This window comes from Pungitius pungitius, chromosome 6, assembly GCF_949316345.1.
Source record: "Pungitius pungitius chromosome 6, fPunPun2.1, whole genome shotgun sequence".
In the NCBI taxonomy this organism is placed as follows: Eukaryota; Metazoa; Chordata; class Actinopteri; order Perciformes; family Gasterosteidae; genus Pungitius; species Pungitius pungitius.
The window spans coordinates 2,171,383-2,196,587 of NC_084905.1; the positions used below are offsets into that span (position 1 = coordinate 2,171,383).

Genomic DNA, 25,205 nt, shown 5'->3' on the forward strand with positions numbered 1-25,205 from the left:
AACCACGGTGCCACCGTAGACCCTCACATTTTATCGGGCTGAGAACTGCATCACCGGATTGGAAAAAAAACCAAACAAGTGTCACGTGACTCTAAGCGGTTTAGGCGGGGGTGTAAACGGAGAGGGGGTCAGCTCGGTGACGGGCGTTGGAGGCCTTCCGCCGACGCTGCACCTGTCCGACTTGCCCTAAAGCAGCAGGACCGAATGGTGAGCAAGAGAAGCTCAGCGGAGGTTGAGCCCCCCCCCCCCTCCCCCCCACCCCCCCGAAGGGCCTCTCTCACGGCTCGCCCAACAAATCCACAAATAGCTTTTATTAGGTTTAAGTGGAATTAGTGGAGATATTAGTCGTCAGCGTGTTCACGGATACATAGACGTAGACTTTCTGACGTGGGGAGACGGAAGCCAGTGGGGTGTTAATAACAGGAGCCTTTCACACACACACACACACACACACACACACACACACACACACACACGAGCTGACACAGATATGGATGGGACAAATATCACAAATAAAACCCATGACCCTCATGTATTCATTACTCATATTTCCCTCTTTCTTTTCAGGGTCCTTGTGTGTGTGTGTGTGTGTGTTAGTTAGTCAAAGACTAGATGTGATTGCTGCAGCACGTCTTTAAACACACAAAAACTTAATTTACTCCCAAGTGAAGTAAGAAAATGTAAACTTTATTGCGACTTTATCATTCTAAGTTCTCTGATTTAGAGATGAGAAAAACACTTGTAATGGCACAGTCATCGTATTATGTACATTGCGGATACTGCAATAATCCAGACATGCACGTAGTCCAGATTTAAGAGTGGCATATTGAGGAGCATGATTTGCTCAGTCTATGGAGGGAAGGAATAACACAATAACACTTTTTTTTTTCTTTCTGCAACCTGTAAGGGAACATAAGAACAGCATGAATTCAAAGCATTCGACCAGGATTTAGAAAAGCTCCTCGCGTGAAGGGCTCTGTTGTGAAATCACAGTTTCTCTATTGTACATTCAGTTTTTTGTGGAGAGATTAAGACGTAGATGTGTTCACAACATACTGTGTTGCACTAAGACATTTGGTGATTTTTGATAAGCTTATAGGTGTACCTGAGTGTTCAAGTTGATCCGGTGAACGTGTTGGATCAAAATCACACAGTTCGTTTAGTGGTAAAAGCATTCACTAAAGGTTTCAGGGTCTGCCTCATCACGGCCGGCCACTTAAGATTATCTGGTGAAAAGAGAAGGCAACTATTTAACTCTACATAGAGCAAGGCGGCGTCATGGGGGTTTCTCCATGGCCTAGTTTATATTTACTCTTAGAAAAGCAGTTATCTCATTTACAGTTAGTTTAAAGCACGAAAAAAAAAGTAATATTTTCCACAAGTAATCCGTGATGGATGCAAATGTGACCACGTAACTTATCAAGGTTCATGTGAAGTGGCCACCACACCCCTGTGTCCTTTTATTCAATGATCTGGGATTCAATTGTGGTTAAATTAAATGACCACTGTAAGACGTCATACATACGAATGCATCCTATTTATGTATTTTTGTCTTTTATTGAGGTGTAGTTAGTCATTTGGGGAAATGCATCTATTTGCTTCCTTGTATTGATGCCACTCTTGTATCTGTGTATCTGTATCTCTTGTATCTGTGTATCTGTATCTCTTGTATCTGTGTATCTGTATCTCTTGTATCTGTGCGATTAATAGAAAGCCTTCCCGAGAGAAAACAGTCACCGCTTCTGTCCAAGAAAAAGTCCGTCCCTCCTAAAGTCCCCATTCTTTTTTTTTTATTTTTTTATACGCGTTCAAGAAATATAAGTTTCTAATTATTGAGTGTGATTTTGTCAGCTCTGGACCAGAGTAGCCGTTCCCCCGTGTTTCCATTTTGAACACTGCTGCTAAGCCAAGCGGCTCCCTTGATATTTACTCATTCACAGACGTGACAGCAGTGCAGCTGTCAGTCTTCTCACCTGACGACTATCTGCAGGTAATCAAACCGGTGCGTTTCTCTATGTGTCAAACTGTCCGATTAGACGTCTCATTTTGACCTGTGGCATTGTCTACAAGGCTTTCTTCAGAACTCCGTTTGCCCCTGACTTAGACCATTGATAACTCAACATCAGACAGACTTGGTAAAAAGAAGTGCAGCCCTATTTAAAAGCCCTCAGCACAGCAGCTTAATACAAATCGTAGCATCTATCTAAACTCAAATATAGCCAGAGTGCCAATTACATTGGCTCATCCGGCCTACAGTACTAAAGGACAGTCTGAATTGTCCAACAAACACGATACATGGAGCTAAACTCTAAAGAATAAGTGCTTTAGGGGGATAGTTTGTTGTGTGTGATGACCGTAGAGGAGGTACATTCATTAAACATCAGCCCGTTGGCCTGATAAGTTCAAGTAAAAGCCTCTCTGCGGAGCTCTCTGTGATTCGTTCTCCTTGAGGGATTCATTTTAAGCAAAGGGGGGGCTTGCTTTGTTCCTCCTCATCATCAAGAGAGGCCAGCAGGCGGTCCAAAATGTAAAGACTGTAGAAATGCAGTGTGTAAACGCAGGTTTTTTTTTTACAGACGAAGCAAAAAATGTTTTTTAAAGTCCAGAAGCAAATCAGCCTAGAGGTAAAAACTGATCATTTAAAAAAAAAAAAAGAAAGAAAGAAATGTTCACAGAAAGAAGAAGAAGAAGAAAATCATTTTGAACTGTAAAGTGCAAGTATAAAAAAACATCTTTCTACATATCATCTCAAGCCTCGAGACAAGGTCAATGGTCTTCAGTGGAAAAGTGCAATTTGACAACAGCACGACAACAAAACGAAACAAAAGAATCTGATTGAAAAACCGCAACGGGGGTGACTCGTCGGGTCACGTGACCTCAGCTCCTCCGTAAGAAAACCGCCACCTCCTCCAAGGGCACCGGGTAGTCCCGGAGGAACGTCCCCCCGTCGAACACCCGAGCGTTCTGGCTGTCCTGCCACTGGAAGCCCCCGTCGGGTAGGTAAATATCCCTCTGCACCGCCCCCTTCTCCACCACCGGGGCCACCAGGACCTGGAAACGCACACATCGGGCTGGGTTAACAAACACATCCAGACCTCGGGGAGATCGCGGATGCGGAACGCCACGGAGTCACCTCGTCGCCGATGAGGAACTGGTCGTCGATGGTGAAGGTCACGGGGTCGCTGGGGCTGAGCCACCACACGGGCCGGTAGACGGGGCTCCTCGTCGTCCGCCACTCCTGCGCGTACTTTTCTATCAGCGGGACCACGTCGCTCTGGTGCTTCGCTATGTAGGCCCGCGTCAGGTTCAACACCTACGGGTCGCCAATGGAGAGGCGAGCTGATGACATCATGGGGATTACGGTACCTTTGGTTCGATCGTGCATTTTCATTATTCCGTGTTTTAAAGTGTTTCCATGTCCAACGTAAGCTGAGGAATAAATCCCTTTTAGGGGTCTTTTTTTTTCCACCCAGAACCACATTTGTTTTTGTCCAACTATTCAGTCCAAACTAAAACAGCAAACCAAAAACCTCTCTCTCTCTCCCAAACGGAGCCACCTGCCCCCCCCCCTCGAGGATTCAGGACCATGTGGCGTGCTGAAGCCACTTGTGCCACCTGTGGCCCATGCAGACGGAACCCGGTGGCTTTCCGCACCGTCCCGGCCTTTTTCTCCTGTCTCCGTCTGTCCAAACTACAAACAGCTGATTCCTGGAAGGGTCACATCCTCCATCGGTGTCCCATGACACAAAAACAAAAACCTGACCGCATCTACTGTACGAAGACAAAAATGTCTTTTAATGAGTTGGGATTGAGAACATTTGTTGGAATGAGCCTGAAGTGCCAGCGTAGGTTTGAGGGAATCTTTCTCTAATTGAAATGTTGTTGTTGCATGTGTGCGGGTTTGAGGTTGCGTTGCCATTTGACTCCACTTTTTGGTTGCTGCCGTGACCCGTTCGGTGACCAAAGTATTACCCATTCTGTAAAATAGAAGAGCGTCAAATTCAACCTACACCAATAAAAATAACTGAAAAAGACTCATTCGTCATTTTCAATGCGGCGATCTGGTTTCCTCTAAAAAAAACTCTTCTCAGTCTCACTTAATCCGAGTTCATAAATTGAAGCATTGCTGCTGTCACACGTCTTGATTTCCAAAAGGCCTATTTTTATCTTTGTCACGCAACACAAGTCACAACCGATATATTTCGCTGCCTAGCTGGTGGAAATGAAGCAGTGCATCATCCCCACTCTGTCGCGCTAGTCAATTGCTCATGGAAATCTTAATTGTCACAAATAAAAATATTTTTCCACGACGCCTCAAGACCAAGACTTCCTCAAATTCATTCCTCATCATTCCGCCTCCTGATGAGTGAGAGCGAGCCATGAAGGGGGGGGGGGGGAGGGGCGGGGGGGAGGGGGAGAAATAGCCCCAACCATCTTGGTGTCCAGGAACCCGAGCCGTGAGAAGTCGCCCCGTATCTGTCACACGACACTTAGACACTGAGATAGTAGGCTGTATTTCTTCTTCTTTTTTTTCTCTCTTTCAAGCTGAGAGGGACGGGCCTCTCCTGCTGCCAGGTCGGAGATCCGATAGACCGGGTCTCAGCAGCAACTCATGCTCCTCTGCAAACACACCGGTGGGAACGTCTCCCCCCCCCCCTCAAAACTGCGAAGAGGCTGCTGGGTCAATAAACTCTCCCTCCGTCTCCTCTATTTCATAAGCAATCTTAACCCAGTCTGCTAGAAGGAGGGATTATCCAGCGTTCACACATGACTTCACTTGGTCTCTTGCAAGTTGAAATCTTTCTATCTAGTCTGGAAAAGAGTGCGCGCCTCGTTTGTTTGTTGTTGCCGTTGCTGTCACATCTTAATGTTGGACGATGTAAGGCGTTCTGGTGACATACCCAGTCCTCGTCATAGACCCAGGGCGGCGTGTGGAAGCTGATAACAGGGAGGAAAGCAGCGATCTCCAGCCAACGAATGAACAACTCCTCATCCGTGACGAGGTTTCCAGACAGAGAGCCACCTGCGGGGGGGGGGGGGGGGGGGGGGGAGATGGACACAGGCAGAGATAATTGTTGAATTGTCAAAATACCCAAGAGGAAAATACGAGGTTGGTGATTAAAGAGATACGGAAAGTTCAAACTGTCTTTTGAAACTCATTGAAACCGGCAAAGACTGGACGACCCACACTGAGGAAAAGCCTGTAACGCGCTGAATGATGGTCGGAGAATGAATGAGTCTCATTCTGCTTGAGAACCACTGTTCTAAAAGGTGCACCATGTTTCCATGCAAGCTAATCAGAGCTCGACTTGGCTTTTAGGAGGAAGGCTTAAAGGGCCGGCGCCTGAACAGAGAGTCTATGACAGGGTGACAATAGCTATATTCAGTCAGTCGAGTTTTTCGAAAAAATAAAGGATGTAAACATGTTCATAGCAGAAAACCCAAATTACAATTAAGATTGGTATGAAAACCACCAGCATGTGAAGACATCCCACTATTTGATTTGATCTGCTGACAGTCACTACCAGCGGACCTTAGAACAGTCTAATCACAAGTCTTTAAATGTAGCATTCTGGTCTCTTACATCTAGCAACCCAGATGGATCGGTCACATGGGCATAGAGATAACAGTCGAGTTTGTTTTCCTAAAAAAAGACATAAATACAATATACTATTAGAGGTGTGAAAAGTGACCCATAGGCTGTGGTATTACCTACTGCATCAGGAATGAGGAAGTTGTATCCCAGCAGAGTGTGGTGCAGCAGGGAGGGAATGACGCCCTTCAGGCCCATTGGGCTCCAGTCTGACTGCATGGGGGTCATCCTCACGAACAGAGGCTTGTGGTTTGAGCTGAAACACAAACAGCACCATCATTATGAAATAAATCTAATAATAACCGACATATAAATTAAATAATAATGCTCCTCCATAAACAGTGGCTGGTTGGCATTGGTTAAAAGAACAGTGTGACAGGGGGATGACATGCTCCAGGATGATGACACGCTCCAGGATGATGACACGCTCCAGGATGATGACACGCTCCATTACCGTGTCCCCGCCGTCACAATGGTGGAGTCTCCGATCCGTGTGGCCAGGTCGGCCAGCAGGCCGATGTACTCGTCTCCCCCGAGAGTCTGCGGCGGACGCAGGACTTGCTCCTCAAACAGATTCCCCTCGCCCCCCTCCAGCATGACGTACTCCATCCCCAGATGGGCCTGCAGGGCTCCCACCCTGTCCAGGAACCAGCTCACCGCTCCGGGGTTGGTGACGTTCAGCTTGACGCAGAACTTTCCTCGCCACTGACTCATCACGGGGATCTGGAGTACAGGATTGGAGATCATTATACACAACTACGAAGGTCTCTGTCCTGGACGTCAATATGTTTTCAGTGAATGGACCAATCACAATGCAGAGGAAGCGGCCTTTATTCCGTTGGAAAGCAGCACTCAGGTGTCTCACCAGGTGTCCCTGAGGGGCCGAGGGGAGACCGAGCCAGTAGGCCTGGGTGCCGTCCAAGAGGGAGGCGTGGAACTGTGTGGTGTCCACGCCCAGGAAAGGGGACAGAGTGATGGAAATGTTGAGAAGCTTGACAAGTGGGAGGTCCCTGGTCAGTCTCTTGGTCATCCCCCTTTTCCTGCTTTTGAGGTAGTCGTGGTCCTGCAGAGAGACAGAGACACACTGTGATCTCAGCGTTTGCATTAGTGAAGGAGCCTCGTGTCAGCATCACGTGACAATCACAACATCATTTGACCCTCTGATGGAATAGTTTAAATGTAGGATGGACAAATATCTTTATATATAGAACACTTGCTTTAGTTTTGGCCTATAGATCTCCCCATGCGGACACATTGTTTTGTAATCTATATGACCTCTGTCATAGAACATTTCGACGGAACTCAACCTTTAAACAACACAAAGATTGACCTCAGGGGGTTAACCAGCTGTGGGAAGAAAGGGTCGATTGGCACATGTTATGTAACTTCTTGGGACTTTTTTCTTGCTGATGTTGAATTTTTGTTTTGGTTCTTTTCTAAAACTAAAACTAAATGTACACAATGAAGACATAAGTAAGCATATGGTCTTTTTTTTTTTTAAACTGGGTTTGCAAAAAGCTGCATTAACTATGATCTTGGTAATAACTTATTAATAACCCCAATTGTCCACTGCGTCCAATTGTAAACTAATATGGAAACTCTGAAAACATTTTTTGTGCAGTCTGACTTAGTCTGAATTTATGAACACTTGTAAAACTGGAGTGAAAGAGACGCCTAATTTATTTTTTACAGAGGATCATTGTTGCAGGTCACACTCGTGCAGGGCCACAGACTTTTCAGTACAAGTCTGTGCAGCACTGTTCGTTTGGTTGATTATTTGTCACTTTTGTGTAAAGGAACTGGGTGACAAAAAAAACTAGCAAAATGTGTTTGATGTGCCCTAAAACGTGTGATTGTGCTTCAGGGAAACAAAATGTCATCCATCAACTGGAATGTGTTGTTCCTCCCCAGTTCAGACCTTCTTAACTGGTAACAGGAGCATACTCCAAAGCATAATAATCTCATCTTCTTGGAATGAATGTACTGTGTGAAAGTCCTCAACCTCCTCGTGTCTTCCATCTGGATCACTTACTAAAAGTTAGTCTTGGCTGACGTCCCGACTTAATCTCAACACACGCAACTCTTTGCCGTCCCGCGGCTCCCAAACTCAGAGCAACCCGAGGTCGGTCCGCAGAGTCTCTGTTGGTCCTCGCTCGGATGTATTTTGTTTGAAATGGAACATCACCAGGTGTTGTCTTAGATGTTCCCAACAACTTTTAAACCAACAGCTAACACCACATATTTTATTTTTCCAAGATGTGGTCCCGATCATGAAGTTTACAATACCTGAAACGTATTACGTGGTGTATGTATGTAAAAAAAAAGAAACAAAACCGTTCTCTTTTTACTAGTTTTATGGAAATATTCGACAACATCTATCACCTTCACATGGCCTAATGCATAATCCAAAAGTGGCCTGCAGGTAGCAGGGTCTGCAATCACAGAAACACCTTTATTCCTACTTTGTGACGGTTGCGTGGAGCTGTCCGCCCTCATTTGCTCTCTGGCGGTCTCCAGAGCTCTGGAAGCCCATTTCCAAAAAACTCTTTCATCTTCTCACCCTTGACAGGTTTTGAGCCTCATGAGCCTCGCAGGCCGGATGGTTGAGGAGAAGGATTACAGGACCCGGAGCAAGAACGGCATCACGAGAGGATGAGCAAAAGAACGTCGCCCCCCCCCCCCCCCCCAGCTTTTCTATTGTACGTGCTGTATACTCCTGTGCACATCTGCATTTAAGGCCAAGGATATACTGTTCTTTAAAGCGTCGGATGATTCGGATGAAACTATTTGGTCTCAAAATAGTGTAAAAATGCCCCCTGAAATGATACCTTACATCTAATGTTCTATCTATCTATTTATCTACATATGTTCTATTTTGCGTTAAAACAATAACATTCATTTTGATTTGATCTAAATGACTGTCCTCTTCCCTCAGTAGAGGCAGCTCGGTGATGAGCACGTACCATGTCGGAGAGGAGGGTGGTGGAATGTTCATTGAGGCTGATGACTCCCTCCCCAAGCTGGTGTCTCTTCAGACGATTAGAGAAGGTCCTCAGCTCCCTCTCCACCTTCGGCCCCGAATCCACGTACGCGAGCAGCTTCCAGAACGGCAGCCTGCGGCCCACACAGAGGGATCATACAAAACCTGCTGCTCTCCGCGACCTGGATGAATTAGAACTCCGTGACCACCAAAATAAACACAGCGGTCTCGCCCAGGCGCACCGCTGTTTGACTTGTGGACTTATTACCCGGGGACAAAACAGACATCGCCCTTCCGACAAGGAAATCTCTCCCGCTAATGTGGATTGTGAAATTTCGAACTGACCACAGCACGTCCATGTTGGGCAGCTCCCTGCTGTGGCGGGAGAGTTGCTGCGCTGCCTCCTGGTGAGCGGCTTTGACGTCGCGGGCCACGCACACGGTGTACTGCAGAGGGAGACGCTCCAAACTGGGGAGCGACTGCAGGCAGAACTGCTGTCTGCTGTCCATCCCCAGCTGCAGGGGAACGTCGGGAGACACAAACACGGCAACGCCTGTGTGGTGGGATGCAGACAGGGGAGGGAGCACAGGGATTTGGGTCACAAGTTCCTTCATTGATGCCTCGGTGAATCGGATGTCTCAACGCGTCACTCCGGACCGGTCGTCAAGCGGAGCCTCGATGCGAAGCAATGGAAAGCAGTGGGAAGCACGAGACGGGCCGTTGTCAGATTCCTCTCCTGTGTACAGTAACGGTGAGACGGTGGGACGGAGGGAGTGTGCCCGAGGCTAGAGTGCAGGCCGTGTCAGCGGATATCGCTTCTTTCCGATGTGAGAAAAACACTCTGTAGAATGAGATATGGCAGCATGCGGCTAGATGAGTTTACACCGGGACTGTTGGCAACTTTTAGTGCGGGATGCATATCCAAAGTCACATTGAAGACAGGGTTTTTACTGCCGAGCACCTCGCTCATTCAACCCGGCGTTTTCTCTCCTACACTGAGCATATATGCCACCTCCCCGCGCGGGATTATAGGATAACGCCAAGCAGATACTTGTGCCTGCAGATGTAGCTGCCCTGTCCCTCTCGGGTGACCCCTGCACGCTGTCCTCACCGTTTCTCACCCGCCGTGACTCCCCGGGGGGGGGGGGGGTACCGGTCCAGTGACGACCAGAGCCCCCCCCGGGGTCTACCTCGCTGTGCGCAATCCGCTCCAGCAAGACTGGGATTTGGGGAGCTGATCAATGAACAGATTAGTGCACAAGATTTTAATAAAATAATTATTTCTGACAACCGGGCCCGAGGGCTTGGCTCCCCCCCCCCCCCCCCCCCCGTCTCCGTCTTTCAATGGGCTTACTGTTTTTTTCCCTGCAGGCAGGGGGACCAGGAACAGGCAGCTCCCCCCACGTACCGGTCCATAATCAGATTAATAGTTTGAGAGATCAGTGTTAAAGTGGTGCAAAAAGCCGAGGGACGAGCATTCAACCACAGGGTATTATCACGTGTTTGCAACGGATAATGTCAAAGAGATACTGGTAAGTCCTCAGCTGCCCCTCTCGAGGTATTAGGTCACCTCCCAACTGCTTGTTATAGATTCATAATGGCAGATAAATGTCGATTTTTTTTTTTTCCCTGAAAATACTGGTATAAATATTCAAACCGCAGTAAAGCAAAGGTGCCGTGAATACGCGCATGTCAGTAACGTACTCACAGAGTGGAGTAGAAAATGGGCCAGTGGGGAAAATGTTGTAGCTTTATGGATGGATGGAAGTGGAATGCAGGCAGTGGAAATAGAGGCGATCAGAGTACACCAGACACCGTGCAACCTCGTAGAGTGATGTGCAGATGCAGCAGGCTGCAAACAGTGCGTTTCACCAAAGTGCACACAGGGTGGAAAGTGAAGTTTAAGTTGAATGACTCCTTCAGTCATATTGAATTTTTACGGAAAATGACAATGTAGGGTCTCCCGGAAATGGGACAATCCGGTTCAAACAGCTCTACTTTTCTCTTTCGACTAAACCTGCAGATTAAAATGGTAAATACACTAAGTCCGGCCTCATGTGTTTACTCAAAGCAACGGTATCACACGATGAATGTGACACACAGAAAGGGGGAATCAATAAGTGTTATTTAAAGAAAGCCAAGCAGGTTTGAAGCCTAGAGTTACAGCCAAGGCTGGGTGTACCGGAGTTAAAGGGGAAGCAAGAGGAAGGACCTCTATTTTTAGAACAATTCCTTAAACACTCCAAACTTTTTTTCCACTCTCTCTCAAAAGCAAAACATCACCTTCAAAGCAGCAGATATGCAAAGGTAAAAAAAAAAGATTTGATACACATATGCCTTAGTTTTAGTTGAACAAACACACAAATCAAGCAACGTTGAGACGCCTCTTCACACGTGTATGCGCATTCTCACACACGCACACACGAACACACACACACGCACCCTTTAATGGGAAACTGTAGACTTCCAAGAAAAAACAGAGCAGGACTTATTGGACCATAAAGGTCTGGCACTTCCTCTGGCTCGGGCTGAGCCGAACGTTTGGAGGTGGCAGCGGAGGTGACCCCGTGCACCTTCTGATGGGTCGGGGGAGGTATTAATGTGGCCCCCAGGCCCTCAGAGAGTGGCTGGTCATGAGGGTGGAAAACGCTGCCTCCTCACTCCCTGCGGCTGTTGTCCAGATGGGCTGAACTCTTTTACCTGTCATGTTTATACTGTTATTTATGACACCTGTGCAGATTAACAGACTGGGGTAATAAAAAGTATAGTCGTGTATAAGTATAGTAACTATGTGTGTGTGCGTGCAAGTGTGTGTTTGTCCGAGCGTGCATTCCTTTAACAATGGAAACTTAGTTTCTGTGCCCAACCTCAAGAAATTGATGGCCACAAAACTGGGATGTTGCCATTGTAGTAAATTTCCAATTGCACTTATTGAAAAAATAATGAAACACTAAAGAGACTTTCTCTGCTTCAATTCCTATCATCAATCAGTTGTAATTTTTTCAAGTGTGAGACCCTGTGCTCTGCACAAATATCGGAGATAGAAATGTAAATATATATTGCACTTTTAAGTACTTTGATGTAATATCAAGGTCTGTCTACTATTAGAGCAATGCAGTTTTAGCTTTTTCAGATAACTTCATTACAATAATTGGTCTTTCTTTGAATGAAAGAAATGCTTATTGCATTTAACAAAGGAAACAAAGCTGACTGATGGTGTGTTGTGTTCATTTAGACGGAGCTGATACATAATTACTAATTACATCAGTGGACAGACGCTCCATTTAACAAGGTCCCCCTGCTGTCTGTTGCTTGTCCTTGATGGAAATGATTAGGTATCAAGACTGTGGAAAATCTTTCATACATGCAACAGGTCTCTTTACAGGAGATGACAGCTTGCTTTTAACAAAGCTTGAATCGGCTAAGTGAGTCATTGTTAAAGTGTTTCACCTCCTGCTCGTCCTGAAAGATTTAAGGTTTTGGGGCAGCTGCCGGGGGAACCTTCTGGTGACCTGTGGTGTAACATGTGGGCAGCTTGTTTTTCTGAGCATTTATGTCTTGTGTACCAGTGACTCGGTGATCTTGGGATGGCACGAAGACAAAGAAAGTGAGAAGGAAATACATAGCCTTAAAAATTTTTTTAAAAAAACTACCGAAGGAGACGACAAACTTTCCCTTTTCATTATTATTTGGTACTAGACCTTTCTTAAGGAGAGAGTTGGTGTGTAGTCCACCACGCCTTATTGTTATGTACATAACAGCCTCAAAGAGAAAATGCTAGGACTCATCAAAAATACTGCCAAAATGATTGCTTTTTTATAATATCTTTTCTGAGGACATTTTGTACTCTGCTGCTTAACAGTGGCATGTTTTATGTTTCTTTCATGATTGCTCACCAGTGCGGACCATAGTGGAAAGTCGTTTTCACTCTTTGGTGATGATGAGAGGGAAGTTTCGAAAAAATGATGCTAAAATGATCGATGTAGATAAAAGATAAATAAAGAGAGCGAGAGGTACCTAAAATTGTATTTCATTCTAAACCCTGACGCTCACTATGACGGGTCAGTGGATAAATAACTTTTATTGAATCAAAAGTTAGAGCTGTCACATGTATTATGAAAACAAAAAGCCATTATTGGTAACGAATAGTTGGGGAAACTTTGATGTGTATCTGCATGCAAAGGAGAACCCGCTGATTATGAATAACGCTCATGAAGAAATACCTCTAAATGGATTTTTACACTGGCGTGTTTTTACCTTCAAATTAAAAAAAAATATTTAGGGTTTAAAAAAAGTCCCCATTGGTTACTAATGGAATTGTTCCTCCACTACTGTATCAAGTGAACCCGATACTACATTGCATCCTTAACATCTCCAGTTGAGTACATGTAAGTTTAAGCCCCCAAATTGTTGGGACAATCTATTGCCCTGTTATATTTGTAATGCAGGAAGTGGCTTCACTGATATCTAATCTGTTCTCAGTATCCCAGTTGTTTTTGTATGGATAAAGACAGGTGGGGCTATGACAAGTTCCTCCAGTTGGCAACACTCTCAGATGTCACTGTTCTGCACAGCTGCATGTATCGTCTCCCCTTGACTCTGCGCTTCGCTTTGCCACCTCTTCTTCAACTTGTTTCTTCTTTAAAATTAGGCTTTTGTCAGCTACTATAGTTCAGTACGTATTCATTCTGTGGCTCTGCGTCCCCGGACGTGTCCTTAGCTCAGTCAGTCGTCTGTCACAGCTCCATGTTGCCTACAACATTCAGAATGTGCTGCTATTCCTAACCGTCAGTGGAGACAGGTCCCACACACACACACACGCGCACACACACACACACACATTACATTAAAACTGCAGTTTGTTACCCACAGTGCAGTTTTCAGTGAAAAAGGGGCGGCGTCATTAAGGCTTTTTGCTGAAACGAAGATTTCAGCCCGGTAATTGTATGAAAATGTAACCAAAATAAAGCTATTTGGTGACTCTTCGAGTGCTCCATGCCTTTCAAAAATATGTTTTGAGCCACACAAATATACCATAGTTATTTTTTTCATTCAAGTTAAAGCACACATGCAACTAATTTAGAAACGGGACGCATTTATAATCATATACATTATAAATATATATATATATATATGTATACAGTGAATGTTTTAATAAAATCATTATTTTGCATACCAACAGTATGGAAATCCCAGTTGCTGTTTTTTCTGTAGAATTTTACTAAAAAAAGACAACAATGACATTACATGGGTATTAAAAAAAAAGATTTGCATTAGTTGTTATTTATATTTTTCTGTGATATTTATGTTCTGCATTAAATTAGATTTGATCTGTTTTCATGCAAAAACATTGATAATGTTTCACCGCTGAAACCAGGAACAAATCAAGCTTTCACACTGTTGCACAGACCTACAGTTTCCCATAATGACCCCATTTACTATCCACGCATAACGGCGGTTTGTTTTCCTCCCAAAACGCTGCTGTAATTGTTTCCTGTCCCACAACAATAACACAGTGATGACTCCCAACACATCGTTTGTCCAATATTGCAGTTTAAAATGAGCTCCAGCGAGTCACGAGAAAAAAAAGAGGATGGCAATTGCAGCTGGTGCAGTCAAATATATTATGGCGTTTACAGACTGAACTGAGGAAAGGCATTGGGCGTTCCAACCAATCCAACATGCACAGCAGCAAAGATGCACGTGGCTATTTAGCAGAAGCTGGCGCTGCTTTTACAGGATTTCATCAACGAGGAGTTCAAGAACCAGCAGATCTGATGGAAGTTGCAATACGCATAACCCAAAAATGAGATTGCAAGAATAGACCATGTACCATCACCTGAAATGAGGATGCAAATTGTTGTGGATGCCAGTAATTATCAGACAACTGAAATTGTGTTCTGTAATTATGTACAAAATGGAAATAGTATCCAAACACAATTTGCCTGACTATGAAAGGTGCAAAAGCAACACAGCAGGTTTTCTAATGTTACATGAAAGTAGCTGGGCTTCATTGGATTGCACAGCCCTCCATTTATTGTGCTGATCCTCCCGCCGATAGAGAATCAGTCCTAGATACCAGGTTTGTGTTACTGCAATTCAACAAAATATCGCTTCTCTACCTGCAACACAACACCCTGAGGTTTTGATGGTTAAACCCTTTCTTAATGGGGACGATGTATTCTCGACACGTTAGCCAAATGTGAAGCGTGCTAATCCACATTGTGCGGTCTGCATGGGCTGCATGCATGAGAGAAGAAGTTCAAATGACTTTTTTTTATCAATAAAAAAAAATGTCCACTGATCCTAGCAATAGCAAAGCAGCCATAAAACGTCATTCGGTTGTGAAAAACAATTCTCATGTGGCACATTATGATAAATCTAGGAGCCAAAGAAAAACATCCTTCAACTTTGAAGCAAGATATCATGTTAAGTAAACCTTTGATGATCCAACATGCATCGCGGTCATTGCTTAGCATCCGTTTTTGGCGATAGGTTGAGTGTGTGTCTGTGAGTGGTTACTTGGCAACGTTCAAACAGTTGTTCTCATTGGGATCTCTTCTCACCTGGGCTTTTTTTTCTCTTAAAAAAAAGGCTACCAGGGTCCTGCTAAATACTGCTGTCCTCTTACAGGAAAAGGGGATTTAAGTCATGTGACTCTTGTTCAAGCCTGCGTTATGTAACATGCCAAAGTGTGCATGCGTGCATTTGCATGTGCATTTGTTTCTCCCAGTATGTAAATGAATCAATCAGCGAGGTCACATGGGTGATTGGTGTCACCTCATTCGCTGACGTCTCACCTTTTCGCCCCAAATCTTGAGCGGTTTGGCAATTGTAGCCACGAACTGCACACATACAGGCGCAGGATTCCCCACAGAACCGAAAAGGAATGTATGTAGAGCAAGACCCGGAAATGTCTGGTAGTATTGCATTCATATGAGATGAAGAAGAAGAAGCTCGGTAAACAAACTGCATAAACACAACTTAAGAGCGGTCGAAATCACCATTCACATTTGCAAGTGTCCCCCCCCCCCCCTCCACGCCCCATTTGCCACCAGGATAAAATAACTCCAAAATAGCCTGATGAGTTCCGAGAGTGAGCCGAGCCATCACCAGACCTGCCCTTTAAATAGAAACAAAGGGCAATTACCTCGCCATCCGCATCAAAGTTAATTTAAGATGCTGAAGGTGGTTTCTAATCTCTAATTGAATCAACTGAAGATGCCACAGACAGTGTTGCGTTACATCCTGTTAGCGGGATAAGCGGGATGCTGGTTCTGGAGGCAGTGTAACCATTTATGTCTCCGCTCCAACAACAAACAAACACGTGCATGAGGTGGGGGTGGAGGGGTGGGGGGGGATGGTAAGAAAACTCCACAACATCCACAGGGCTTCCCTAATGCCCTGGGATTCGCGCCGCTCATCGCAGCGCCCCTGGTGCGGGCTCGGATATCCGAAGCCCTTGTGCCGACCCTGCACCGATGGCAAGTGCCGAGCAACAGCTGACAATGGGTCATTGGACGCGTCTGGAAAGGTCTTTCTGATTGTAACGGGGGGGGGGGACGACAAAGGTGCGAAGAGGAACTCGCCGCTAACGAGATGAGAGCCTCCACTAGCCGAGGCAAGCGACTGTTCCCTCAGCGACCTCTCACCTGAGGAGCCCAGGAAGTAGCGTTCCAGGGCCGAGCCAAAGCCGGAGGGATTGTCCTTGAGATCGCTCACGACGAAGGGCTGCGTGGTGGCGTTCTGATCGTTGATGGGCCAGGTCTGGCCCCGGACGCCGGCTCCGCCGTACCATGACACGTTGGTCATGGAGAAGCAGTCCTGAAAGGGAACAAAGACCGGCGTCAAGACACATAAGGGAAGAGGGCGAGAGGGATTTAAAATCACAAAGACAGATTGAACACAGCGACTGAACACATCAAATGGATGCTGACCGATTAAAATAAATAATAAATCCACATGGGGAGAATGGGAAGAAACGATAAAAAGATTAACCTAATGCGGATTGGATCTTGTTCCTGGAGGAGGATTTGTGTTCCCAGAGTTCGATGTCTTCGACAATTTAGGATAAATAAATATGACAATTTGTGTGCAGACATTATAGTGAAGGGAACGGGGCGAAATGCAACGGCTGGCACGCAAGACGGTCTCAGAAAAGCATCGCACGCAGAAGGGATTTGATGGCAGGAATGTTTTCGAATGGAAAGCTTGTCCTTCCTCACCGCGTCTCTACGCGTTTGGGGGGGGGGCAGCTCATTTATTTCACAATCAGCGATTCTAGGGCTCTGCTAAGGAGCTTCGAAACAGGTGCCAACCGGTCACCTGAGAGGCGCTGGGCGGGATTTGGGGAAATTGTAAGAAGAAAAATAATAAAGGCGTCTTTAGTTCGGAAAGATTTTCTGTGAGCAGTTGTGGCCACATGACAGGGAGTTATGGCGAGGAATGTTCCAGTGGGGACAGATTAACCCCCCCCAAACAACCCGATAGTTAACTTATACGGCCTTTGATAATTAAGCTGGACGGAAAGTACAGTCAGTACTGTGTATGAAAAAAGCATTACAACTAATGGCTGCAGAGAGGGAAAGGATGTGGGAATGACGCAATTTTTTTATTCGGTCTACGGCTACATGTCAGCTCAAATTAATCACGCAAGCGCCATGACTGTATATTGTTTCAAATCATTTAACAGGATGTGGTGGACGTGTTCGTTTCTTCAAATGTTATTTCGACAAATCCAGCAGAATTGAACTAACTTCATATAATTGCCTATTTTTTTTTTACTTTAGTCAAATGAGCCAATATTTGTATTTGTATATTAGAATAAACACCGTAGGGTCTAGACGGTGGGATGTGCAGCTGATTTATAAGAGATGTTTTGTGCATTAACATCCCAACAGTCATATACGATCACATGACAATGGATACTGAGTAAACGGCAAATTGAGAAGTAAAGTTTAAAGTGCACCAAAAAAATGCATTTTCTTTGCACTTATATTGCAATATTCTGCGTCTGAGAGAAGCCCTACCTTCAGCTCCACATGGCAGTGCACCGGCGTCCAAGTCATACTGTAACACTCCGTCTCCGTCTCCTCATTCACCTCCAGCGAGATCTTCACCTCGGCCACAGAGTCCCACGTATAGCAGAACTCCGTTTTATTCAACCAGCACATATTCCTCACGAAGGAAACCTCGATTTCGGGGTTCCCCACATTTCCGACGTCTATTTCCACAAAGGTCTTGTCCTCCGTTAGGGTCTGTATGACAAGCGAGCGGGTTCTTCTCTCCCAGATCAATCCGCTAAATGTCCCCCTAAGGATCCAGTTCTTGTTGGGCTGGTCCACCACCTGCCAATATATGATCCCGATGGTCATGACAAAGAAGATGGCCACCCCGAGACAGGCAATAGCTCCTTTCCAGGTCTCGTTCATCTCCTTCAGTCCTGTGTCCCATGTTACCTCTGGGATGGGGCTAGGGTTCCTATTTCGAGCGTGGGGCATGTTGTCTTTGAGATCAGCAAAGAATCAAAGACAAAAAAATGCTGCAGAAATCTCTGTGCGTAAAAAACATCCGTTGCTTCATCATGTCATGGTCTTTTCAGTAAAAGGGTAAAACAGCCGACTCTTTATCGTTACTCTGCCGACACCAGTTGTTCTGCGCAATTGTGCCTGTAATAGTGACTTGTCATGTGAGGAACGCTTTTAGAAGAAGAAAAAAAAATCCAAGAGAGGAAACAAAACAGTATGAATAAATAAGTGACTTACCACATACTTGTGCTGTTTTTAAAAGAGTTGCATTAGTGAATTGCATTGGCTGCAGTGAGCGCGTGAGCAGTCCGAAGCCGGGTTTGGCAGCAATGCCTACGAATAGCTCCTAAGACGCGGTCTTGCTTGCCTAGCACTTTCTGACGTAATGCCGGGTCTTTTCTTCAGAGGAATGGTAGGGAGAGGGAAACGGGGGATCGGGAGGGTTACTCTGAGTCTTGTAACTGCCGGCCGGGGCGAGGAGGCCACGGACAGCCTGAGAGGGAGGGATCCCCATGCGTGCTTGCAAACTCTCCGTGCGCTCTCCGTGCGTAAAGACTGCGGGGAACCAGACATCCGGTGGCTTGGTAGACGGGCAGAGCGTCATTTACCATGCCCTATCCACGCTCGATCGTGTGCTTTCAATTGGCCACTTTGGCAGTGAAATGTTCTTGGCACGTGTGTTTGGATTCATTTGCTAAATCTCGGGGTTCATTAGTCGAGCTGCTCAAGGCGTCGCCAGTGTTTACGCTGCATTTAGCTTGGATACGGTAACTTGGTTGCGTGTCGAGGATAAATTGGCTTTGAGACAGTTTGCGTTGACAGTTCTGCTCAGTTTACAAAGTGTGACGAACCACCTGTCTTCTAGCAATATATAACGCTGGAGCTCCAAGGCCAGTGCTTTCTTCTCATCTTGACCAAGTATTTAACACTGTTTTTGTTCCAGTTGCCTCTTAAATTAAAAACATGTATATTGTTCAAATCCAACAAAGAATATCTCATTAAAAATATTTGTAGGGAATAAATATATAATGCAGTGGATGTGATTGGCCATTTTATGTACAGCATTAAATACCATAAATCTGCATCTCAACATGTTGCAAATGACACAGTCTAGCAATAATTTGAAGCACTAATCTCTAAACTACTGCGGATTAAAAACATGTTTTTGTAACAGCCACACAACGCGTGTGGATTCAAGGAAGGACTCTAGATCAATGTGTATATCGAAAGGCTAGTGTGTAAGGTCTAATGTGCAATAGACATTTGAGGGAAGGAATGTTGCTGGGGTATGTGTGATTGGTCGAAGGTGGAACACATTTGCATTGTGATTGTCAACATCCATTGTGACATGAGTTATATTAACAGCATAACATAGGTAGACTGCTGTTTGAAAACAAATGTGCTGGGTCAATGTACTAATGCACAATACAAAGCATTGCTTGACTCTCAACTAAGTCCAAGTCCTTTGTAATAACTTTTTGAAACCTAAACTCTATGCACCTCCTGTTGACTCATTTGCATCCAGTTTCTCCATCCATATATTTCTACACTGTCCTTATAACACGTTCATGACTCTATTGGTATCCAACAACAAGTTTATCAGACCCCAAAAATAAGACAAGTGCAATCGTGGCTTCAACAATGTTGTTATGTTTGTAGGTTAAGGTCTCTTCCGCGGAGCTGTGCACAAGATATCCCAGTGCAGAGTGTCGGCTGGCATTCCATGAAGATCAGTTGCCCCCATCCTCGTTTATGCATGTCAGCCCCCAATGCAAATGCATCACATAACTCTGGCAGTGGCAGAGACACTGGATAAGGCTGTGGGAACCTGTGAGCGCCCTCTACCTAATCGCCCCATTCCGAATGCACTTGATTTGAAAATCTCTGGGAATTGTATAATGATTTAGGACTTTGAGGATGATTTAACAATAAACTTTCAGGAATGTATGAGACTAATTCTTCTGTCTGTCCGTTAGTGTGACACATTTTTTACAGCTCTTTGCCTCAAAAGCCTTCTGATGCTGTATTTCTGCAATATTTCTGTACTAAATGTATGAGTGTTTGCACGTGTTTGGGTGTGCACGCTTGCTTGGACATGTGAAATTGAAGTTCAGGTGGGCTTGTGACCACAAAGACTCCTGGGTCAGAGGTCAGGGCTGTGACATCACCCGAAACATCCAGGAGAGTGAGTGTAAATATACCCGCCATTCAGATTGCCCCAACTCCATCCCTTTGCGGCTATTAATAGACAGAGGACTTCTGCGTGGCATGCACCAACCCACCCGCCTGCCCGCTCGCTCTGGGAGTGTGAACATGGCACATCAAAAAAATGAGGGATCTGACTTGAACTGGCCACTACCTCTGACCGCTCATCTAGTGTCGATGTCAAAGGGGCATGGCTTTAATTAAGTGTGGGTCAGAGCGGCTAATGGTTTATGTTTTAGTTTATCAAGTGGACTGCTTTATTTAGCCAAGAAAGGGCTCTAAATTGCAACGATTGAAATCTTCTGGGAATTAATTAGTTTAGCCAGTTAGCAAGCTAATATTTGGCAATGAGTACCAAATATGAAATAGCAGAGAATGAGTTTGTGTCGTTGTCAGAGCTTATTTGCGCTTTGTTCACATCGGTGGGCTTACAGTGCATGTGTTTCAGTGTTTGGGAGTCTCCCTTTCCAGCTGATGGCCGGCGCTTTGCACTGAGCGTTCGCTCCGGTTTCCCCCCCGACGTAAAAACTCAGCACCACCGGCATTGTGCTTAGTTAGCAGTATTAGCACTTTTAGGCTGAGCCGGTCAGCTTGATTGAAGCAGTTCAGAGGAAACTGGGGGAGTCTGAATTTTCATAACTAGCACCGTTATTGGAAAAGTCCGGAGACGACCATTATCATGAGCAGTGACAGCAGAAAAGACACATTAGAAAGTCAGTAAATCAACAGATCAACTAGACTCATTCTATCCAGAAATAAGGTTTCTAATATTCATGCCAATCCATCCAATGGTAATTGAAATATTCGGGTCCAGAACAAAGCGGTGGACCAATAGAGCCATGCAGTGTCGATAGCTAACGTGTGATTATAGATCGACTTGTTCAGTGAACTTTGATAGATACCCAGCCTGAAGCCATGTGAATCTTGTTTCCATGAAACATCTGCTACAGATTGTCATTGAGGGATGAATGGTTTCATAAACAAATCCTGCCAAAAATGATAATTGGCTCCCCCGACACAGTTCTATTCCTCATCCCTGACTATGGTTCATAACAATCCTAACATCTTGTCGCCCCAAACATCCTGTCTGAAACTCGCCTGTGACCCAATCACACGTCAACAGACTGTTGAATCGGACTTGGATTCTCACTAATGTTATGATATGTTATGATATCGGCTCTTCTCGTCCACTATACCTCGTAGCTCTATGCAACAGGTGAAGGTCTGTTGCACGCTTTGGATTGGGTACATTAAAACTCAAGTTATCATAATTACATATCTTGGCTAAGAAACTATTTAGGGAAACGATTCAATGGTCAACACGGTCCTTTCCTAATAGGATGAGCTTAAATAGTCCCTTTACATGCAAAATAATTCACTTTAACTGATAAAATGTTCTATCTTCACGTCTGGTTCTTCAATTGACCGTTTCTTTTCTTTTTTTCTTCCCTTAGATATTCAATACTTGACAACTTCTCCACCGGCTGCAGAGAGATGCAGGGAGAAAGTTTCCATGTGGCCCCAGCACCCGCTCTTGGCGGGACAATTCCACTGTAGACAAAACTGTTTCCGTCTATCAACCTCTGCTGTCAGAGCACTCCCTCCTCCTCCTGCCTTACTTTCTCCCTTTTTGTACCGTGACACAAACAGCCACTTTCCACTTTCCACTTCCCCAGACCTGAACCTTCATTCCAGTTCACTCTCTAACTCTATCCCTCTCCCTCTCTCCCACGCACACCAGTGGTGTACTTAATTGGAAGGATATTGTGGCCATTGATGGGAGTTCCAGCCTCGATTTTCAAACCAAAATGTTATAACGTGATATTAAATTTGCAAAGGCTGACAGGGGTGGCAATTTTTTATCTTACCATTTTTCCATACTCTGCACTGACAATAATTTTTCAGAGAAAGTGAAAGGATAATAAGTTGTACTACTGTTAAATCATACATAAATGGCAATGTTACTGGAACAGCTTTACCATTAAGGGTGGTTAATCAAATTCAATAAAAAAACTGTTTTTAATTGAGCAATTGAGCAATGCATAATATGCAGTGCCCATTACACCTTACAATAGCTTTTGAAAAAAAAATCCCCCCACCTCTGCCTCAATATCAGGAAACCGATGGCAGTGAACATTTATTTTCTGAGTCTCAAAAAAGAAACTCCACTGGAGAACTGTATAGGGATGACATGACACTCTGATGTTGCGTGATAAATACCTGTTGAACATGACAAAAACTGCATTATGATCAAACGACCAAGCACACTTACACACCCTCTCAATGGCATCTTAACTGATGGAAACTTCCCCTCCTGGCATCGTCTGGGCTGTCAGTGTGGTCCATTTCCTGCCAGTTCTGAACCGGCTGAGCAAGGGATTAATGTTCCACTCAGGGGGCCTTCACTCACTCCTCTCCTATCTTATCTGCCCCACTGCATGCAAGTCATAGTGGCTGTGTCTGAGAGATGTGACTGAGTCTCCCTCTGCTGCTATCTCATCATATGTGCCCTAAAAAAAGGACACAAAGTAAGGACATTCCCAAGGAGGCATTTTTAAAAAGGGTACAAACTCCGCTGTTGTCCAATGAGGAGAATGAAGGAGTTGGTCAATATAGGGGAAATTCCCTTTATTTTTTTTATAAGATGAAACCTTTTACATATTATCTGCATAAACATGTTTTTCCTGTATATCAAATAATTTACTTTAAATTGTGCGACAAAATGTGGAAGAATGAATACATTTGGGAAACATTCGGCAAATTGACTTATCATTATCAACAAGTTTGTCTTCAATAACAAACCATCGTCTCCCATTATTGTAACTGTTTACTGTGCGTGCTATTAATACCCGCAGGGCACTTTGAGTTCGTAATACGAAGTCGCAGGCCATTAATGCATCCGTTCTGCAGACTTGTGAAGTTTACTTCAAGGGCACGGTGCACATCCATTGCGCATGCGCCGTGCGAATGTCCCCGGAAGTACGTCACTGCACGCGTGAACGTTAACAACCTTACAACTACAAAATAACTGACGTTACCTGACAGCTGTCTCGTAACACACCTTCCCAGTGATGCCAGTAACACGACTCCTGTAAGTGTTCAGTTTTCAAATTCTCATTTCTCGGCGTGAAAACGCCAAAGGACGTCCTAGGTAAAGATAACGTTAAACCGTTGCCAGTCCGCTTCCATGTCCCGACTGGTGAACTAGCAGACCCAGCTAACATGAGTTGAGCATGTCTTAGCCTTCCAGCTGCCCTCCCCGCACGACTGAAAGGCAGCTTTCCCCATGTATTATACACATTGTTGGCGTGCTTATATCAGTTCTCTGTGTGCTCACTACCTCTGTTAAAAGGACGTCACGCAACTATTAACGAGTCCAGCCTTAGCTAGCCGTGCTACAAACATGCTACCGTAAAGCCGTCGGTCAGGTCGTAGCAACGTTGCAGCCACTGTGCGGGTTACCATGACATCCAGTTCGTTGAATGCTCTTTCAGTGTTTTCACTTCAAAGTTATATTGTGCTGCCATTGCAATTTGGCTTGATTTGATTTACAATACACGTATTTAAATGTCTGGTTTGGTAATATAATGTATAGGTGACATAAGCATCTTTGTGTTTATGTCAACTTGTATGCCTCTGTCTTCAATTGCAATAGCTTTAACCCTTGGGAGATGGTGGGAAATGGGCTCAACATTTGGTTAAAGCATATATTACTTTTATTTCTATTGGTATAATAGCATTGTTCTTACCAAATTAATAATTTACTTACGATTGGAGCACTGCAGCTAGAGTCATGTAACAAACAAACAAACAAACAAGCAGGCAGGTCACATGCAAACAGTCACATCTTATCAGGAGGTAAATGAATTTGGCAACTTATTTTTTAATGTTTCTATCTCCTGATTCTAGAAAACTGTGTGCAAGCAGGGAGCTAATGCATTTCTCCTCTGGCCGTCATTTTTGTATTATGTTAACAGTAACTCTCAGGAGGATTGCTTTGTCATTTTTCATTGTGGGAAAATATCAAGAGAAGACATTACATCTATTTTTGTACCATTGCCAAAAATGTAAACATGCTGCTCTGGTGAAAAGGTTCCGCTGAACCCACTGCACACCTCCTGCTAGCGTCTAACAGCGTTTACAGTCCGCGTATTTCCATATGACATCACATACATCACTTCAAGGCAGAGCATATGGTTTGTATGATTTTAGTGGCAAACCACAAACGGTGATCACATCCTGCAGATTTTCATTACAGAGCTCTCTTTTGACAAATCATTTTTAAAATTAAATTCCTGCTCTTATCAATGCGTGATAACAAAAAGCTAGAGAACATTTTACCACACAAACCTGGATGTTTAGATGTCCTCCGAGTTAGTGGGGTTGGATCAACTAAAGGATGTCTGACTGGGAATGATACTGGAGATGAAACAATTCTGCTCTTCCTCAGATACCCTCTCTACCAGTTGGGGAACCCTCAGCTGAGGATCTTCAGACCCAGCTGGTTCCTGACTCTGGTGAGGCCCGGCAAAGAGCAGCCTCCGGACACTGTCCAGTTTCGCATCCCAATGGAGTAAGTCTTTTGTTATAGATCTTTCCTCTTATCGTTTGGAGACGCATTAGAGTAATACATTAGATTAATACATAGATTTTCTCTTATGACTATAACTGATTACCTACCAAAAATTGTTGCCTATCAAATAATCTGTTGATTATGTGGCTGTTAACCATGTACTGTCAGACATCAATCCAAAGGCTAAACAACATGCTTGAACATATTTGAGTTTTTACTAGCCGGTAGGGTTTCTGCACTGCATATTAGGTTAGATCAGCGGTTCCCAAACTTCTTTTCCTGCGTACCCCCTTCCATGTCCCAACCGGGTTGGCGCACCCCCAATTC

General features: G+C 44.7%; 2 protein-coding genes across 2 annotated transcripts in view; one reads left to right on the top strand and one right to left on the bottom strand.

Annotated features, from left to right (window-relative positions):
* Positions 1 to 666: 666 nt before the first annotated feature.
* On the bottom strand, positions 667 to 18,806 carry si:ch211-236l14.4 (SITS-binding protein). Its single transcript, XM_037450678.2, has 11 exons — positions 18,338 to 18,806; positions 17,603 to 18,241; positions 16,226 to 16,397; positions 8,919 to 9,126; positions 8,557 to 8,707; positions 6,459 to 6,656; positions 6,048 to 6,316; positions 5,713 to 5,849; positions 4,902 to 5,023; positions 3,134 to 3,313; positions 667 to 3,051 (listed from the first exon to the last, which is right to left on the bottom strand). The coding sequence occupies exons 2-11, from the start codon at positions 18,071 to 18,073 to the stop codon at positions 2,878 to 2,880; spliced, it is 2,082 nt and encodes a 693-aa protein (XP_037306575.2). The 5' UTR covers positions 18,074 to 18,241; positions 18,338 to 18,806; the 3' UTR covers positions 667 to 2,877.
* A 4,462-nt stretch (positions 18,807 to 23,268) lies between these two features.
* mrpl23 (mitochondrial ribosomal protein L23) overlaps positions 23,269 to 25,205 on the top strand; it is a 31,215-nt gene continuing 29,278 nt past the window's right edge. The window contains exons 1-2 of the mRNA XM_037451254.2: positions 23,269 to 23,396; positions 24,756 to 24,878. Coding sequence (XP_037307151.1) covers positions 23,377 to 23,396; positions 24,756 to 24,878 — 143 coding nt within the window. The 5' untranslated portion in view covers positions 23,269 to 23,376. The remainder of the gene's footprint in view (positions 23,397 to 24,755; positions 24,879 to 25,205) is intronic.

Bases quoted from the DNA above. Each gene is read 5' to 3' on its own strand.
- si:ch211-236l14.4 (XM_037450678.2), bottom strand. From the start codon at position 18,073: ATGCCCCACGCTCGAAATAGGAACCCTAGCCCCATCCCAGAGGTAACA. The intron at 9,127-16,225 runs GTGAGAGGTCGC...CCCACCACACAG, and splicing joins CTACTTCCTGGGCTCCTCAG to GCGTTGCCGTGTTTGTGTCT. The intron at 6,657-8,556 runs GTACGTGCTCAT...GTCTCTCTGCAG, and splicing joins CCACCCTCCTCTCCGACATG to GACCACGACTACCTCAAAAG.